At 43.1% G+C, this 20,000-nt stretch overlaps 1 protein-coding gene across 1 annotated transcript in view; it reads right to left on the reverse strand.

Moving 5' to 3' along the window:
- Positions 1-20,000, reverse strand: part of ak5 (adenylate kinase 5) — a 44,848-nt gene that overhangs the window by 9,859 nt on the left and 14,989 nt on the right. Inside the window, exons 6-10 of the mRNA XM_084480961.1 lie at positions 19,368-19,559; positions 11,381-11,471; positions 9,221-9,297; positions 2,819-2,888; positions 1,972-2,019 (exon numbers count right to left, since the gene is read on the reverse strand). Of these exons, the coding sequence (XP_084337087.1) occupies positions 1,972-2,019; positions 2,819-2,888; positions 9,221-9,297; positions 11,381-11,471; positions 19,368-19,559 (478 nt within the window). The remainder of the gene's footprint in view (positions 1-1,971; positions 2,020-2,818; positions 2,889-9,220; positions 9,298-11,380; positions 11,472-19,367; positions 19,560-20,000) is intronic.

Genomic DNA, 20,000 nt, shown 5'->3' on the forward strand with positions numbered 1-20,000 from the left:
AAGTGAGAAAACGACACCAGCCAGCTGTTGGTTATGCATGTGAACGCTTGAAACGAGGGCAGCAGTAACGCACCGATAGCGTGTCGGTATACGTGATACGTGGATATTAGCTTAATTTGATTAGGATTGGAACATAAAATGAGATTGAAACAGATTTGGTTTTGGATTGATTCATACTTGCTAAATGAGCCAACATGGTGAAAATTTGTTTATTTGTTTTAGATGTTTAAGCAGCAATCTAAGCAGATGATCTTCCAAAGAGTAGCATACAGTTTTATTCAGCCTTTATCTGACAGGGAGAGTCCCATTTAGATTAAGAGTCCATTTTTCATAGTAAACCTGGCCAAGACAGGCAGCATCATAAATACGGAACAAACCATTACAGACAGAAGACACAAAGGAAACTAAACGAAACAGGAGTAAGAAAATACAATCGTAGGGAGCTCATTTAAAAAAGAGACATTTCTAGGAGTCTAGCATTCTCAGCGCTGCACATCTCCCAAACAGAGGGAGTCCTTCTACCTCTAGAGATGAGTCATTCAGGTCGGTCCCCGGCTTCCAGAACACTCCGCTTTCCCTTTCCCTTTTTTTGGAACCATGGTTTCTAATGGCCTCACTTCCATTCAATTGAACACACTTCAGTATATGAGTGGATCAGTGTGTGTGTGTGTGTGTGTGTGTGTGTGTGTGTGTGTGTGTGTGTGTGTGTGTGTGTGTGTGTGTGTGTGAGAGAGAGATTACAGGGTTTCGTGTGAGGGGCCGTATGGGACATTATTCAGAACTAGCATGCGCATACACATATGAAACCAAACTCATTCACATACTATACTGAAAACCTTGCACACATACAAGTTTTTTTACTAGTACGTGTGAAAGCATTTCAGTAGTCTATGTAAAAGGTTCCACTAGTTGTTATGAGAGCTTTTCAGTTGTTTGCGTGAAGGTGTTTCAGTTGTGTATGTAAAAGCTTTTCACTTGAATGTGTGCAAGGTATTCAGTATAGTATGTGAATGAGTTTGAGTTTGAATGAGTTTCATATGTGTATGTGCATGCTAGTTCTGAATAATGTCCCATACGGCCCCTCATAGTTTCGCCCTTGAAATATTTTCACGGAACAGTTAACTTAGATTCAAAACCAAGTCGTAAGACTAATGATGTTCCCAACATCCTCCTCATGAGACACAGGATTCATCCCTGGTGTATTCTTGACACATAATTAATGTTAATGTTGTAATGTAATGTCATGTTTTTTTCTTTCTGTACTGAAGCACAAAGTAATGCTCTACTCTGACTACTTGATTCTGTATCAGCACCCGACCAACGTACAGTCTCTGTTCACTCAGCACTCTTTCAAAATAAGTGACTAATGTTATGCACGCCATACTTCCACATCACAAACAATTTCAATTCATGCCAAGTTCAAACACACATCGAGTATCACATTGTCTCCGGAATAACAACACAGCACGCAATTCACCTTCCCTCGACCACTCTCTCTCACACACACACACACACACACACACCATACACACATACATACACACACACACATACACACACACACACACACACACACACGTCGCAAGAAGTCAACTGATTTGAAAGACTCCCATTTTATAATTGTGTTGTGCCCTTTGTAACAATCTAGATTCAAGACAGGTTGTTGAATTCATCTCTGTGACTAATAACACGTGATTTCATTCAATCAATCACATCATCATTTCCAGTTAAGTCGGCTCCAGTTTGTAGGACAATCATATGAAAAAGGAAAATCTTTCATGGTTACTACATCGTGTTCACAATATGAGGGTAGGCACTTAGGGCACATGTGAGCCAATTCAAACATGGTCATAGAAGCTGGAATGAATTACCTGTTTGAGAGTGTGTGTGTGTGTGTGTGTGTGTGTGTGTGTGTGTGTGTGTGTGTGTGTGTGTGTGTGTGTGTGTGTGTGTGTTAGTGGATGCACATACCTATCATGAAGATGACTTTTGGTTTCCTGACGTCTGTGCAGTCGGAACCTATCAGAGAGGAGCAGAAGAGATGAGCAATATGCACACACAAGTGTGTGTCACAAGTTAAGTAGTTGCTAGATAGATGTATTGTTAGTGTCTGGTGTCGCCTCCCTCACTGGTTACTAGCTGTTTAATAATAATACAACATATTACAAATCAATAATTATGTTTCTTTGTATCTGATCCCTGTAGCCACTCTGTCCAGTTGTTTGTATAGAAACATGGTCGTGCAGCATTGTCTATTCTGGAAATACCTCATTTAGATTGCTTTGATTGTTTTCAGCTGTGGTGATAAAACTGTGTGCTTAACGCAAATATCTGTTGCTGGTGGCGTGAACGTTGGTGGTGTTAGCGTAGCAACCAGCAACATAACATTTGGTTCTGGCAGGAAACACATACAAAACAAAACAACACATTCTGTGTTAGCCAATCAATGCTTCTGGGACCGACTCCAATAATTAGACTCAATAACACACTCACACCTGTTGGTAAAACAGGAGCCCTTTAACATCCCCACTGCCCATGCCCAAAATGCATGCACTTGAAAAAATTGTACAACAAATAATGACATTATTTATTCCTTTCTGTATCCCATGAGCTAGACGCAACATGATACCTGATGGCATCTTTCCAGAGAGGGAAGTGTTGGCTGCACATTTGGGTTTGGTGCATGTGTGTGTACATTTTGTTTGCCAAGTGTACACGTCACACACACACACACACACACATACACACGCACACGCACGCCACACGCACACGCACGCCACACGCACAACACACATCAATAGTAATCTCAAACACTCACTCTCTCCAGTTCCCTCACTGCGTCCAATCTCTTCCTCCTCCTCTTCCTCCTCCACTCCCTCCTCCTCCACCTGCCCACAGAGAGAAAGGGGAGAATGTCTAGGCTGAGAAAAAGAGATAAAGGACAAAGACACAAAAGAAGTGTGGGAAACGGTGGCCTATAGGGAGGTAGAAAGTGAAGACAGTGGCTGGTTATCAGAGCGAGGGACATTATTGGTCGACATCCCCCTTGTAAATACTCCAGTGTCCCTGGAGTAAAACAAGGGGACTTATGAAGGAAGGCATGAGCACAGCTAGCCTCCTCGTTGTAATCAGGTGGCAGACCGGGAGTGGAGAATCACAGAGAGGGGGAACGAAACAGAGAGGAGGCTTTAAAGGCGACATTTTATACCACCAGGTGTGAGTGTGATTAGCCGTTACAAGCCGTTTTGAAAATGTGACGCTTCTGACGTCACAGGTGAGCGTGTCCACCTAGATGTGCGCTGGATAGATCACCAGCCTACCCAGTGGACTGTAGCAATCGCTGCTCACCTATCCGTCGTACATCTAGGTGGACACGTCCACCTGTGATGTCAGAAGCAGCACATTTTCAAAACGGCTTGTAACGGGTTATCACACTCACACCTGGTGGTATAATATGTCCCCTTTAATAACCTGCATCAATAACTGGCAGAGAGAGAAGCAGTTCTGCAGTCCTCGGTAAACATGAAGTGATCCTTCTTATTTGATCTATAAGGTCTACTGGTTTTGTTTTGACTATTTGTCGATTGTGGTATGGATGTCACGATGTTCTACTGGAGCACATTGCTCCCGGCTGTCTCCGCTGTGTTATATTTATTTTTGGCCCTGTCCCTGTTTGACTAAACAAATAAAGAAAGAAAAAGTGAGCAGAAGATAGCTGTGGAAGTGGACAACAGGCAGCTTCAAGACAAACGACGAGGCCTACAGACACCTTTAAGGTGCGATCTCTTGAGACCGACTGAAACCATTGGACCCTGTGCGCCGTGTGATGTAACACGCCAGCCAATAGATTTGCAGTGCAGTCCAAAATGGCAGAACATTTTAAGTGGTGGCTGATTATATGTGTGTCTGACACTGTGTGTCTCAACACAAAGCACTTCTCGCTGTGTTGACACTTAACGCAGCGAGGGAGAGGGAGGAAGAGAGAGGGAGGGAGGGAGAGAGGGAACATTTTCATTGGCTAAATGTCCAACGTTAAACATCGCTATTATAACCCGCAGCAAATGAGGAGAAGGGGGAACTTGACTTGATGTAAAAGCTGTGAAAGACATTTTTTACTTTTGTTACACAGTAGGATGTTGACTGAATGAGTCAATTGATTCTATCGGTTGCTTCTAGGCGTCTAGTTATGGGCCCCCGCAGTGTAGAGTAAACGGCCCAGTGGATTGTCTGCCTCGGCTCAGGACTGCTGAGATTGGATGTGCATTCACCTCAAAAACATTGTCCGATGTCCGTCTTCTTCTTTGAACAGTGAAAGCTGTTTCAGCCATTGGCTTGTGAACAATTGGTGTTTTTGTTCCTTGCGCCTACATTTATTTGAATGTTATCATACTGATACTGATTTGATAGGCCCCTTTCCCAGAGGGTGACGGTGTAGCACAGATGTCGATCATAACAGTGATTATGGGTTTTCTCTTTTCATGTGCCAGGGAACAGGGAGAAGACTTATCTTACCCAGGCAGTACATAAAAGGAGCATAAAAGAGCCGTTATTCGTGTAAAGAGGTTGGTACCCAATTGTGTTTGTTCTATGACGACGCTGTGAAAAGGGTCTATTGCCTGTCTGGAGACACCGGAGTCCGTCTCTATTTTTGCACACTCTTCTCTACCTGTGTAGAGCATGTTGACCAAGTCAACATGTCAACAACATGACAACAACATGTCAACAACCCCCCAAGCACCTCCGATGACATTTGTCGACTAGGAGACGATAGCCTCCATCGGATAACTCACAATAATGGGTGTGTTAATCCAGTAACCAATTATCCCTTCAGGGGAGTGGGGAATTGATTATCAACGAGTGGTGCCATGCTAAAGTGGATGAAGAAAAAAGGATTTTGACATAATTTTACTGTGTGCGTCACTTCCACATCCAGGGACAAGGGACTTCACATGTTCATGTATGTGAGTGTGAAGTGAGTACTTATCTCTAATTATACGTGTTACATATTGGCAAAGCACTCTTTAAGGAGGTGAACAAGCCTCAATGTGGGCTGCTATTCCACCTGTGTATTGATGGCAGATATTATTATATGTATGGAATAACTACTTAATGCATACATGGGAGGCTTTGCAGATACATGATACATATTCATCTCCTTGAGCTTCATTTAATGGGATTTGACACGCTCTAATTGGCAGAATATTTATGTAAGTCATGTCAAACCAAAAACAATGCATTGTGGGTTTAATCTACACTTTTGGCGCAAACTGGAAAGAATGAACATAATGAGCCAGGTGTACTTTTCCGAGATTAAAATGGGTTGCAGTAAGACGCGGTGCAATCGAGAGTTGAAAGCACATATACATTTAGTCATAAGACTATATATGCAATTACCTTTAAAAATGGAAATGGGACTATTTAAAATTTGCAGGAACACCAAAGCAAAATAAACCCATGATCGCACCCCGTTTTGTTTACAACGTTTAGTTTGCCTAACACGTCCAGTGTGGACACTAAGAGAACCGGAGGAAAACGCAAAAAAGAATCAACCTCTGAAACCCCTGAAATTGGAGCAAGTCTGCCGAATTACAGGTGTGAAAGCACCCTACGGTGCTCAGGGAGTGAGTTCCACTGACGAGAAACGGCGGCACAGGTGGCCTTGTCTCCCGTGGTTACCAGGTTAGAAGTGAAGTGCACTGTAATGAAACTGTGACCCTGACCCACTTTGACTGGTCGCAGAAAACCACGCAACGACCTATGACCTGTACCAACCTGTGTGGACCAACTCTGCCAAGAGCTTAATTATGTGTTGGGATAAATCAGCCATGCTGGTTCAGGCAGAACAAACTGGGGATAGCTTGGAGCCAAAGAGGAGGTAAGACACACAATATAAAACAATTCACCTGGGGAAGCCGCAGAATAAATCTCATTCCAATCTATTTCACTTTAGGTCGAAGGTCATTACAATAGTCAGACTTCCACACTAAAGTGCACAGGACAGATTATTTAGTGGCATCTGGTGCGCCACTGAACATTTGTTGTGTGTGACATCCTGGTGGGACCGGGATGCTGAGGCCTGTTACAGAGGCAGACTCTGACAGGTGCCGGTATGTGGCCACACCTAACCCCCCTGGGGACGAACGAGACTGGAGATAGGGAGAGAGGGTGACAGAGAGAGAGAGAGACAGAGACAGACAGGGAGAGAGAAAGGGAGAGAGAGAGAAACAGAGACAGACAGGGAGAGAGAAAGGGAGAGAGAGAGAAACAGAGACAGACAGGGAGAGAGAAAGGGAGAGAGAGAGAGACAGGGATAGAGAAATGGAGAGAGAGAAACAGAGAGAGAGACAGGGATAGAAAGAGAGATAGAGAGAGAGAGACAGACCGACATACAGACAGACAGACAGAGACAGACAGGGATAGAAAGAGAGAGACAGAGACAGACAGGGACAGAGAAAGAGAGAGACAGACAGACAGACAGACAGACAGAGAGAGACAGTCAGACAGGGAGAGGGAGAAAGAAACAGACAGAGAGAGAGACAGAGAAAGATAAACAAAGAGAAAGAGAAAGCAAAACCGAAGAAAGATAGATTGTAATGGAAGCCTGAAGTAATTAAAAAGCGCTTGTCAAGCGTGTTATTAGGACACAGCAGGGGGACATTAACCCAGCAGTGGCATATTAACCCAGCCTGCTGCTCGTGAGTCATAAGACTTCATTTCCTCTGTGGATACAATCTCTACATGAGTCTGAAGGTGATGCACTCTGGCGTTGGATTGGCATCTTGCACAGCAGTGTCCCTGAGTGGCACAAAGTGTGGGCAAAGTGGAACACGACCACCCAACCCTCATCTTCCGGGGGCCATTGTGTTAGAATGTCCAAGGGCATGTCACACACACCGAGTCCCCAATCTTCTCCCATCAAACCAGCAGCAGACCCACGATTGTGTGGGTGATGGGGGGCGGGCACACTGCAATATTCCCACACGCGCTCTCTGTCTCTCGCCCACTATATTTATCGTTGTCTACCTCTGTCAGCCATTGTGCTGACATCATTTGTAGCGGTCCAGCAGTTGGAAGGCAGGGGCCTCAAAACACACAATGCTATTCGATATTGTCTTATTGTAGTGCCAGCCAGCATGTCGCTCTGCTTGCTGTGCGTGCTTTGATTCCTTCATTCGTCAGACACAATGGTCTCCCGACGACTCAAATAGCTGACAATACTGACGGTGCAACCTTCTTGGTCACGGTTCTGACTAGGGCTGAACGATTAATCGAATTCAAACCGACATCGCGAATGAACTACAACATGATTTGCAAATCGCAAAGGCTGCGATTAAAAAATTAATCAAATAAAATATTATAAATATTTTTAGGATTTGTTTTTGGGGTGATTTGTTACTGACTGGAGATCAGCAAGATTCATGTTTATTTTAATTTTTCAATTCAATAGTTAAATAAAGATGTTATAATATCAGTTCCTGCATCAATTCATCTCAACACATAGGCCTGGCCTAAAGGAAAGAGCACTTTATATGTTGACTGCTTCCAATGTTGTGGTGGTCATACTATAGAATGATTGATTGATTGTTAAGTGAATAATACAGAACATACAGAACTTAAAAAAGAAAAATCGCAGTTGCAATATTGGTCGAAATTATCGCAATTTGATATTTCCCCAAATCATTCAGCCCTAGTTTGGACCAGCACATTTCCTTTTTGTTTGCTTGAACAAGAACCAATTCTGGAAGCCCAGTGTGCAGTATTGAACTTATGAGAGCGTGATACTTCCCTCCACCCGCACAAGCCATTTCATTGGTCTCTCTATAGGCCAACGCCTCTCGCAGAGGTTTGTGACACAATATACTTAAGGGAAGTGGCCCAACCGCTGGCCATCTGAAACATTTGGGGAGACTCAGAGAAGTTTGGGAACAAATCTTTTCCATGTGTACAGCTGTGTTGGAAGCTTTTAGAACGGCGCTGACGGTGTCTGGTCCGATTCAACATGCAAAGTCTGAGAGCGTTGACGTCGGAGGCGTCTGGCTTCTGATTGGTTGTGAGTGCTTCTAGCACACAACCATTGAATCAGAGCGCTGTGTGGGAAGGGCGGACTAGCGCCATGAGACTAGCGCCTGCATCTTGCGCAAGCGCAGAACGTACAGGCTGCTGTGTAGTTGGCAGGAGTCTTCGCAGTGTGTTTCGAATTTTGTGCCGAACGGGTAAGACGAGAGGAAACTGAGCTGTCGGATAAAGGCCCCTTAAGGGAAGTGGCATCTCTGACACCACTTCATGATACAAATTACCCGTGTGCTCGAAGAACGAGAAGGAAGTGACTTGCAGTGCAGCAGATGCTGCACAGCAGAGGTTCGGAAGTGTGTATCTTCTCCGGGGAAGCTCCCAGATGTGACATCCGGGCACGACTCCAGGCTATGGCTCCCATGTGTGACTTGTGTATACTATAGGACACTGAAATATGGCAGCACTAATAAGGATCATAGGTGAAACCCTGGCAGCCATGGCAACTGTGGTACGACAAGGTTACACTGTGTTCAGTGTTCCTTCCAAAGTCAGATGTACTTCAAATTAAAAACGGCCAATTAGCATGGGACAAAAGGTGATGTAATATGATCTGACGCTTGGATTTGATTTGATTGGATCAAGGACAAGTGACAGAACCCCCTCGCCAGCTGTGTGTGAGGCTGTGAGCGCACACAGCCTTTTCATGAGCAGGGGAACCACGATATGATTGAAGTGTTAAGCCACCGCATTAAGGGATGGTAGAGCAGATTAGGTTTGGATGCATATTTTATCATCTTATTAAATTGGTGAATTATATAACTGTTTATAAAAGATCAAACAGTTGGTATGGCTTGAGGGGGTTTGAAACTACAACAACACATCAAATCAAGGACGACATTTCCAGAAACTAAAATTAAGGGTGACATAAAAGTATCTGGGTTATACTGTAGTGTAGGTGTCTACGGAAAGGGCTCATACACTATATATTTAGATTACCCTTCTCCCATACTCATAGAACGTCAGAGAGGTAGTGTGCGTATTTGTATTTGGTGGTCCAATATAATGGAGAATGAGCAGGGACATGCAGGCTAAACGGCCCGATTGTGTGTGCATTGTTTGACGGGCTAAGATTGCATTGGATGAAATCATCCGTATACAGTATGAGAGGCTTCAGTGCTTCAGGACTAGCAGTAGTATACGGTCTTACCTGCCCATCGTACTTGCAAGGAGCATCTGGTAGACCGCTGGGTTCGCCCAATAGGCTGAGATCCAGTTCATTGGGCCCTGGAGACAAAAGAAAACCACAACAGCAAAGTAGCACACGTCAGATCTTCACATGGTGTACAGATTGAAAAAGGGTAGCTGGCTAGGTAGGTATCAATCAATCATTTAACTCGGCCTGAATGAAATGATTATAAAGGCCAGGGCTTATCACAGGGCCTTGACAGCCAAAGACACCAGATTTTTTTCCTTTTTTGTCAGAGCATTATTATTATTATAGTTTTATTGATTGCTGTCCGGGATGTCAAGGCTACTAAAAATAATTGCCTGCTCTAGCTTTGATTAAATATTATTCTATTATGTATGAGGATTTCTATTGGATTTACGGTCGTAAAATCAAGCCTCTTTTCATGGTGTTTTCAGTTCTGCAGTAGTTATGTATTTTCTCTGTTCATTCAAGGTCAAACAAAGGGAACTAATGCCGCACCCTGTTGTGATATTCCATTAAAAAGCGTGCATGAACAGCCTTTCAATGGAAGCAAGCCCTGGCAAAATGCTCTCTGCAGCTCCCTGTTACAGGTAAAACTGTATCTAATGAATCAGTGCAGTGGAAAACGTTTTTTACAAAGAAACACTAGGGTCACATTAGGCTATTAGTGTTTTGTGCTATGCTTGAGATATTATAATATTCTGTGCTCAGCATGCAGAGAGTTACATAAACAAATAAAACATTTCATCTTCAGAATAAAGAACTGAAAATAGATAGAATAGATAGTTGTATGTTGTGCATCACCGGTGGATATAGCCGGAAGAACTTGCTTCTGCACTTCATCAACAAACTATTATTAAATAGACATAATGGCTGCTTACCCAAAACATTCCACAGTAATATTTATGCGCAAGTTTCTAAAAATACATGTTTAGGGCTTGGGAAATGTACGTGTTGCAATTCATTTGTAATTGTTTAGTGCATAGAAAAACCTTTCGGAATATCAAAGTACAGGAACATTAATCTTCTTCTTCATTAGGCAAAAACAGAAAATAATGTAATAACTACAGTTAAACTGAGCCACTACTAAGATTATATACTAAATGCAGAGAATGAAAAGATTACGTGTTGGCAAAATAAGTGCACAGTGTTCCACTTTTTGGCGCTGTTTAGCATCTTCCACGATAAATACTTAATAAATGAGGGACTCAGCTGGTTCTATTTGGATTTCCAGAGAAGCATTTCAACTTGCTGTCTGTGTTTTGTTGCTAGGACAACAAAGGCACGTAAGACATGTCCTTCTATTTTTAATGAACATGAACAATTATTAATATATTTGTTACATATAGATGAAGAAGCTAGAATAGGGAGCGGTATAATATGCAAACACTTTGAGTGACACATTTTCCATCGTCCATAATGTATTTTACGGCAGCACTGAGTACATGATCGCACCTACATGTGTACAATATTGTACACATGTTGTATTATAAGTATGCAATATATTTCACTTTCAATGTAAAATTGGACCCCAGCATTTCTTTGCTTTAAATCCCCCTTAATTCAAAGGATAAACGTTCATTCTGTGGATGCCAGTTATGTCTGACTCCCACATGTCTTGACATCTGCTGTGACCACCTGGAGCCGGTTTAAAGTCAGTGGGATTGAAGAGGTTTTCACGTTTCTTCAATCTTGGCCTGGCTTTAATAAAACACGTCACGCAAACGCACACACACACACACACACACACACACATACAGGCATGTCGTACCTGAAGGAAGACACACCACTTTCTGGTGGTTTATGGGGACCCTGCTTCTATTATGAAATGCTACTTATAATGCTTAAACCGATTAATCTAGAATTTTTTATACAATATAAAATATACTAAACAACTTTTATAATAATCCCATAATAATATTTGATATATACTTTTTATAAATATAATCTTAAGTAATGGAATTTGAATTACATACATTACATTACATAAACATGTAGAATGAAGAACTAATGAAGATGGCACAGTATAAAATGTCCCTATTGGGTTGTTGCAAGTGTGAGGAGTTATTGCGTGTGGGTCAGTATGTTTTGAGTAACTACAACTTTAAAATAGACACAGCCAATATAAGGCACCAAACTGCATTCATTTACACTCACCTGCTACCCGTGATTTGAAAGGGAAAAGTTTGCTGTCCAAAGTCATGCTGATGTCACTGAAGACTTCCTCTTCATCTCGATCAGCATCGAACTGAAAAGAATAAATATTTATCAGTTGCCATTCTCTGTCAATACACATTGAAGGGGAAGACAAAAAAAATATATATTATATGTAATTTAATGTAATGTTCTACTAAAAAGTATAGATTGAAAGTAATTCCTGTTTAGATTACAATCAATTCCGTTTCAAGCTTACTTAATATTTAGTGGCAGGGGTAAATTCATGGTTATGGGATATGGTTAAAAAGAGACTAATCGATAATTGGCTTGATAATAACTCTTATCTCTCCATCTGTGAGGCAAGGGATTGTCTCACAGACAATCGATTGCCTCAACCCAAAACAAAGAGTCAATTGGCAAGGGGCGGTGGGGGCTTGGGGAAGGTATGTTGAAAATAGCCCGAACCACACCGCCACCACAACCAGACCCACTCCTGCACCACCAGACCACCGCACCACCACTCTGGCGGTTACTATGGCAACAGGCTATAAAAAGTCACCAACTATCTGCCGTGTTGTGGGTACCTCCCTGAGTGAGGTAAAGGGATTATTTCTTCACTCAACAACATCATCGTCATACCTGACATGGAGGACCCCCCCACTGTGTGTTTAGGGGGACCCCTGCCCTGCTACGATGGTATTAACTATTAATCTAGAACTTAAAACAACTTTTTATGATAATCCCTATTTATTTGATATACACTTATAACATATATAATTATAATCAGAATTATGGAATTGGAGTGAAGTGGAATTTTGTACAGAATAAAAACAAAGGTAACACAGTCGACTGAAGATACAGATCCCTACTACAACATAAACATAAATGTTAAAACAAAGGACTAAAAACTACACACGGTATACAATGTCCCTGATGCGTTGTTGAAGGTGTGAGGGGTTATTCGAAGTGGCCAGTAAGTTTGAGCAACGGAAAATGAAAGAAAAAAAAGAACAGAATGCATAAATGCATGAAATCTTCATATCATTCCCGTTCATAAATATTAAAAAGGCCAGTATTTGACATTGAAGTAATAAATGTGTGAGCAGATCCTTGGGAAACGGCTTGGTCATGTTTGTTTTGAAAGAGGCTGGTATGCAGCAAACAGGACCAAACTATTTTTATTTCACAGAATAAGACTTTCCATTTCTCCCATAATGAGTGGATAGCGTTTGTATGTGTATGTGGGTGTGTAGTTTTTGTGTGTGTGTTGGAATCTAAATGTCTGACGTACTGTGACTCAGAGAAACGACTTCAATTGGACAAACATGGCAAACTAAACACGACAACAGAAGACATTTAAAAATAAGCAAATAATGAATAATTGAGCTTTTCACAGAGGGGGGCAGGGCAGATAAGACTTTCCATCATTCGATGTGACATTTAGAATGAAAGGCTTTCATCTGATCGGGTTTTGTCAGAGATCCGGTGGAACCCTGGAATATTTCTAACCAATTAGGGAAGAAAATACATTCGGTGTCTTTGCTATATTTTGCTATACTTAAAGTAACAGTAAAAACAAACACCATTTGTTGGATAAGCAGTTATTTAGCCTGTAGAACGTGCTTTTACCCGTTTCTACAGATGTTAAATGCAAAGGATGAAAAAGAAGACGAGTGATTGGCCAGATTAGTGTCTTGTTGGGAGAACCATGTTAAAGGCCCTCTATTTAATGATTGATGCAAACCTTGCTCATGGGTTGTGATCCCAGCTATTAACAAAAAGTCCTTCTCCCACCCTCTGGTGTCTGGGAATGCTTCACTAGCCCATTTTAATGATGGTGCTATCAAAGTAGTACATTAATCATTCCCCCAAAGTGTGTATTTGACGGACATGTCGGACCACCCATAATTAACCCCACCTGTGTATTTGGATTGTGAAATTGCCTGTGCCGTTGTCTTGCCTCTATGTCTATGTGGCCTTGTTTAAAAGTCAAATTGGGGAATTGAGCTTGTGTCATGTTTTATATTTTGAACTATACTGTTTACACAAGCCGTAAAGGGATTAAACGTTTCTGAAGCCAGATCCTTTGAAGGCATATTGAAAAGCTCCATTTAATTAAAAGTGTCACATCAATGTCAACACCACCACCACCACCACGTTCCTGCATCCCAATATGATTGGATGATCCTGGAGATCTTGCCCTCAGCTAAAGGTTCAATTGTCCCCTGCATTTTATTTGACATTTCACACTGTCTCTCGATAATTCACAATACATCTCCCCCCCCCCCCCCCCCCACACACACACACACATACACAGTGGACGTCACAGCATGACGAGTGAAGCCAGGGTCTCCACTGGTTCAGATGTCTACAGTGTTCTTGAATCCACTCCACTATACTCTACGTTGAAGGAACTCCTAGACTCAGAATCACGCCATTATTTTGCGAATGTCACTGTCACGTATGCTATTGCAAGACCAGGCCAAGCCATGGATAGGGCAGATGGCATTGAAAGGTGATCCATTCTATTTTTCGAGGTGGCTTTGCCATGTGTGTGGAGCCCACATTTTCATTGTGCACAGAGTGCTGTGAGGTTGCTAGGGGCAAATGGGTAAGCAAGGGCACAGAAACAAGAAATCATCGTCTATCTGGTATGCTGTCAGTTCACGCAGTGATAAAAAGCAATTCAAACAGATATCAATGTAGCCATGACTTTTTTCAATGACCTGTAAATGCTGGAATAAAAGCAGAGATACTTGGCAAGGCAAGAAATAGCGGCAGGTGATGCTACTAAGTTACAACACATTGCTTAGCACTGGTTTGAGGCAATCAGAAACCACCAAGGGCAATGAACCGTGTCTCACCAGAGATGTAGTGCTCCTCTGCGATTGTTCTTCCTGAGACAACCTTTGTTATATTCTCGGCGCCAGATGTGGGTGGAGGATCCGTGTTCGGATGTTAGAAGGGAACGAAAGGGGTGTCTTTCTAACTGTATTTGGATGTGGCCCGGTGGGTGAGACATGAGGAACCATTTTCAAGTTACCTTTCACTATCTTAGATCCTTTTAAATCCTTTAGAAAGGCCACCCTTAGTCATCTGTCTGGCCTTGAGCTAATTTCTTCTCACAGGCTGCTGGAAGGTTGTGAGACATTGTATTCGTTGCACTCTGTTGGATGAGCACAGACAATTCTCAGGGCCAAAGTAGTGACGGTGAAATTGTTTCCATACAGGCGCACATCTCTCACCTCAATCTCGGACGGCTGCAATGCCAGATTGTAAGAGTTTAGAAGGAGCAGCATCAGTCTACTCAGAGGAAAGGGAAACAATTAAATCATTCCCTGTAAGTTGTACGAGTAACTTAGCCATTGGCCTTGAGTCGTGTGTGCAGTGGTACCCATGATTTCAGGTTTGAGGGCTGAGATCCATTATTGGTTCCTGCACAGTACTGTGTGAATGAAGCTTAATTTCTGCCTAGGAATGGGATGCTACCGAGCAGCAGAGCTAATTTCACCCCCACTGTTGGCCCTCATTGATGTCATTAGCTGTCTAATGAGCTGTTGATGCAGCGGTGCGGTGGATTGTAATTGTAATCAACTAGGCGTGGTTAAGCCATGGCGAGACACGGAGGAGTGGCAGGGAGGACTGCTGGCTAGCGCTGACGGCAGCCTCGTCATAGGTGAAGCAGACATCACACGCATATATAGCCACGAGTGGCCCATTAACGAGCCAAGTACTTTCAAGGCAATGCAAAATGAAAAGAAAGAAGTTATTGGCCAAATGTAGGCTATACGATTTTACAAAACAAATGTCCATACAAATGATCCCAATTAATGCATGCAAACACTGTACACACATCATATATACATACAGTTAGGGCTGTGCAATTAATCAAATTTTGATCACGATTTCGATTCTTGGGTCAAACAATCTCCAAATTAATAAAATCGAGTTGAAAAAAAAAACACAAGAACTGCAAGAGCAGGTCAGGTCACCAACAACTAAACCCAGCTGCTGCTCATCATATATTTAATGAGGTCCTTCTCTGAAGGAAGGGTGAGTTTATTTATATTGCACCCTTCAAAAAACAAGGTCAGTCACCGAAAAACACACTACTTTGCTTGATTCCCTCCATGAATTTAAAAGTATGAATAGCAGGGCAAGTATTCATTTTGAAAAACTTACCAACTGTGATAAAGACTAAGAGCTGTCGGGTTGTAGTCTTTAATGTAACGGCAATCTTATTTATCGACAATGAATAGCAGCCAGCCCATAATGAGCAAACCATTGACGCCATCAGCTTAAGTAGCTAACAGGTCTTTCTTGCAGAGTATGGTAATGTGTTCCTGTCAAACTTGATCTTGAAAGGTCCCCTGGACCCTAGGGAAATAAATCTATCTTTGACTATTTTGATATTTCTTACATGATGATTCCATGGCTTCCTCCGAATCTCCACTATTAGTAAACTGTGTAGTATGTGAGAGTAGTACGTATGTCCGAAATCCTATTAACACATAGTGTGCAAATTAAAACACAGTGTACTAAAAGCACCTTGATGGTGTCCTTTTTCCGGTGAAACTACACTGTTGAGGCATTGTATCATAGGGCAGAATGGACCCACATATGTGCATTGACTTTCAATCCCTTGTTATTTCAGTTCCACTTTAAAAAAGAATGATTCTCAAAACCAGCTTTTGTTGGAGGGGCACACTGCCTGCTTGTCGATATCTCAAACCTCTTGTCACAAATGGTGGACACTGCTGTCAAGTGGATCACTCCTGATGTCCAGAGAGGGTGCTGAGGGCCCGACAACACAATTCTACAAGCTAAGTTCAAATGGACACGGCAGCAGCAGCATGCATATGTGGAGATCATTGGTAGAAAGCCATATGATCCAGCAGCAATGTTAGAGGAACAACTGAGAGCATGTAAGCTTACAGGTTTTATTCCTTATTTTGAGACAATGCAATTGTCAATCATCGAAAATGCATGGTCTAGGTTGCTGGAACCCTTCTGCCAGACCCTGCGATGGTTAATAAATAACTGTATTAGTCTAAAACAGAAATCGGAAGTAGGAATGGGCTCACAGCGTTTATCATGGCCCAATGCCTTCATGCATGGAACTTTCAGATAGATTGCTCTCCACGTCAACAGACGAATGAGCTAATGTTTCTGGCTAAGACATGGCTGGAGCCAGATACGACCACTGCAACAGCTGTTGTCGAGACATTTATAATGGATATTCGAGGGCGCTACCATATCAGGCTAAAAAGTTGTTTACCAGAGCACCCGCACAACATCACAAGAGTTAGTAGAAGCAGATGAAAGATATCAGGCCGATATAGATATGCTTCATGCTCGAACACAGGGCAGTTACCACCACATGAGCCAAGAGGGATACTGTTTTACCGCCAGAGCAGAACAGAAGATGCTCAGGCATAAGTAGGTCACATCTCCTGTCAGTGTATTAAAATGGATGAAGAATGAAGAATCTTCAAATGGCCAAGAACATCATTCGCTCCATTGATGTTGAAACAAAGACTTCCAAGCAGCGATCGGCCCAAGATGAAGAAGCCTTGCTGGATTAAGTGAATTGATTTTGTTTATCACAAAGTCAGTAATCAAAGGAGGAGACAGCCTTGGCCTGATTGGTTCCATCAATACACTAATCTTTTTTTCACCTTCCTTTTGGAGGTCCAGAAACCTCCCAGAGGTTCAACAACCACTTACATGGATTATGTTATCTATAGTCCAGACTGAGAAAATTCCTTGAGGATGGTACAAAACATGTTGGATTCCCTGCCCCTAACAAAAACACAACACCAGAAATTGAACATCAGAGTGATGCAATAAACAAGATGTTTGTGAGAGAGGTGAACAAGTAAGCAAGCTTTAAATTCAACGGGAGAGGGACCGAAACTGAGAAAAAGAGAGACACAAAGAGGCGGTTTTCACCCCAGCAAACGCACACATGGCGCAAGAGCCCAGAAGAATAGAAAAGAAATACTCACCAAAACTAGGAAATTTGATCATATAACCCCAGTTCTAATCTCACTCCATTGGCTCCCAATCAAATCCAGATCAGATTTCAAATTACTCCTACTGGCCTACAAATCCCTACATGGACTTGCACCTCCATACCTGTCACACCTACTCATCCCATACACTCCCACACGTGCCCTCCGCTCACAGAATGGTAACTACCTAATGGTCCCCAAAGTTAACAAAAAATCAGCAGGCGGAAGAGCATTTTCCCACCGTGCCCCACTCCTCTGGAACCGGCTCCCGCAATCAGTTAGAGATGCAGATTCCATAACCATTTTCAAATCCAGACTAAAGACCCATCTATTTTCTCAAACATACGGTATACCCTGATAGCACGTTTTATTTCTGTTCTGTTGTTTGTCTTTGCTTCATTTTTGTTCTTTGTTTCGTGTCACTATCGTCACTGTTTCTGTTGTTGTTGTTGTTGTTGTTGTTGTTGTTGTTGTTGTTGTTGTTGTTGTTGTTGTTGTTGTTGTTGTTGTTGCTGTTGTCGTTGTTGTTGATGCTGTTCTGTCATGTTGGCCTAATTGTCATCTCTAATTCTCTCTTCTGTGTGTGTTGTCCTGTAAAGTGTTCTGAGACCATGTTTTGGTGATTTTACACTTTAAATAAAGGTGAATTGAATTGAATTGAAGAAAACAAACAGACGAATAACAGAAACACCAAGTGGGGGGAAAAACAAAGTGGTCAAATGTTGACCATGACCACCGTGGAACATAGCAGCTCCATATCTATTGCTCAGTTTACATGGAGGGTCATAAGGAGGGCCATGCCGTGGTGAGGGACGTGTGGGAGTGCCTCTGCGTTAATGTGTTGTTTACTTTGCTGGTGTTAGCTTCTCTGCTCTCTGCTGGCAGCATGACGCAGTACATTCAACGGGAATGGAGACACCCCCACCCCCTCCCCCTGCGTCATTCGCACACCGCGGTGACACATCCAAAGGCTATTTGGACATCTACCCTTTAACAGGTTTAGATCATTGTTCGGGAGACGCCCCACCCATTGCAAAAAAAAAATAGAACTCTATTTTCTCTGGTGGTCTGAAAAGTAAATAGTTTTTTTTGTTCACTGGCGATGCGGTGAACAAAACGTTCAATAATGACCTAGATCGATGGGGAGTGTCTCTGCACACATCGCAGGAGTAGAGAAGTGCAGCCTCTCTTGGATTAGGGATGGGTGGGATGGTGGCCAGGGGAGGGACTGACACCTCGTGCTCATTAGCGGACGCCCTGTCATGCCCAGCTACTCAGCACTCTGTTAGTGTGCAGTGAGAACTCTGTCGCCACACTGTTCACTTTGTTCAAGGTGTGGGGAACCTGTTAGCCGCCAACGCTCCTGTCTGAGCTCTCTTCAGCAGTGGCGTAGACTCTTTTGTGTGTACTTTTGTTTAGCTTTGTGTGTATTCTGCTGCATGACCCACACCTCCAAGTACACACAATGTACTTGACTACACTGGGAGATGTTTGTGTGTGTGTGTGTGTGTGTGTGTGTGTGTGTGTGTGTGTGTGTGTGTGTGTGTGTGTGTGTGTGTACACAAACACTTCTCAAGCACACTGATATGCTAAGTACACGAACAGACGCAGACAAACACCCCCCCCCCCCCACACACACACACACACACACACACACACCTACACAAGCACTTACCCCCACACACACAACCAACACACACACACACACACACACACACACACACACACACCTACACAAACACTTACCCCCACACACATAACCAACACACTCACACACACCAACACACCCACAGACACACACACACACACACACACACACACACACACACACACACATACCCACCCACCAATATACTCACACACACCAACACACAGACAAACACACAGACACACACGCACACACACACACACACACACACACACAGACACACGATCAAGTTCTGTTCCGTTTCTTTCTTTTCGGCGGTGGATACCGTGGCGATGGGGCCTCTCTCCTGGAAGTACTTGACCAGGGGGATGGTGTTCTGCTTGAAGTTGGTCAGACGCCGCTCCGTGGCCTTGGGGTTGTCGTCGGGACGGCCCTGCTGCTCCGCGCGCTTCTCCAGGCGCTCCTTCAAGCGGTGGTTGGCGCAGGCCAGGAACACCACCAGGTCAGGGGTGCAGATCTGCCCAGGAGACGGGGGGCGGAGAGAGGCTGTTAGAGCGGGCCCTCTTCTGGTGACGCTCTCTCAATCTAGGACTAACACTTCAAGGAAAAAAATTTCTTCTACACCGAGGTTTACCATTCACGTTAAGACTGCATATTAGAGTGGGAGAGAGAGAGAGAGAGAGAGAGAGAGAGAGAGAGAGAGAGAGAGAGAGAGAGAGAGAGAGAGAGAGAGAGAGAGAGAGAGAGAGAGAGAGAGAGTAGAAAAGAGGGACAAAGAAGATTTTGAAAATAAACAAGCCAATGGAACACACCCTCCCTCTCTGCTCCCTCCTCCCTTACGTTTCTGCGCCATCCAGATGTATGTGCTGCATGTACAAATGTGATTGACAGGAAACATGGATTCCCTGTACCAATCAGGACATAGTTGCCCTGATTGGTCAGAAATTTTCAGAAAAAA

Source organism: Micromesistius poutassou (genome assembly GCF_964030765.1).
Source record: "Micromesistius poutassou genome assembly, chromosome: 16".
NCBI lineage: Eukaryota > Metazoa > Chordata > Actinopteri > Gadiformes > Gadidae > Micromesistius > Micromesistius poutassou.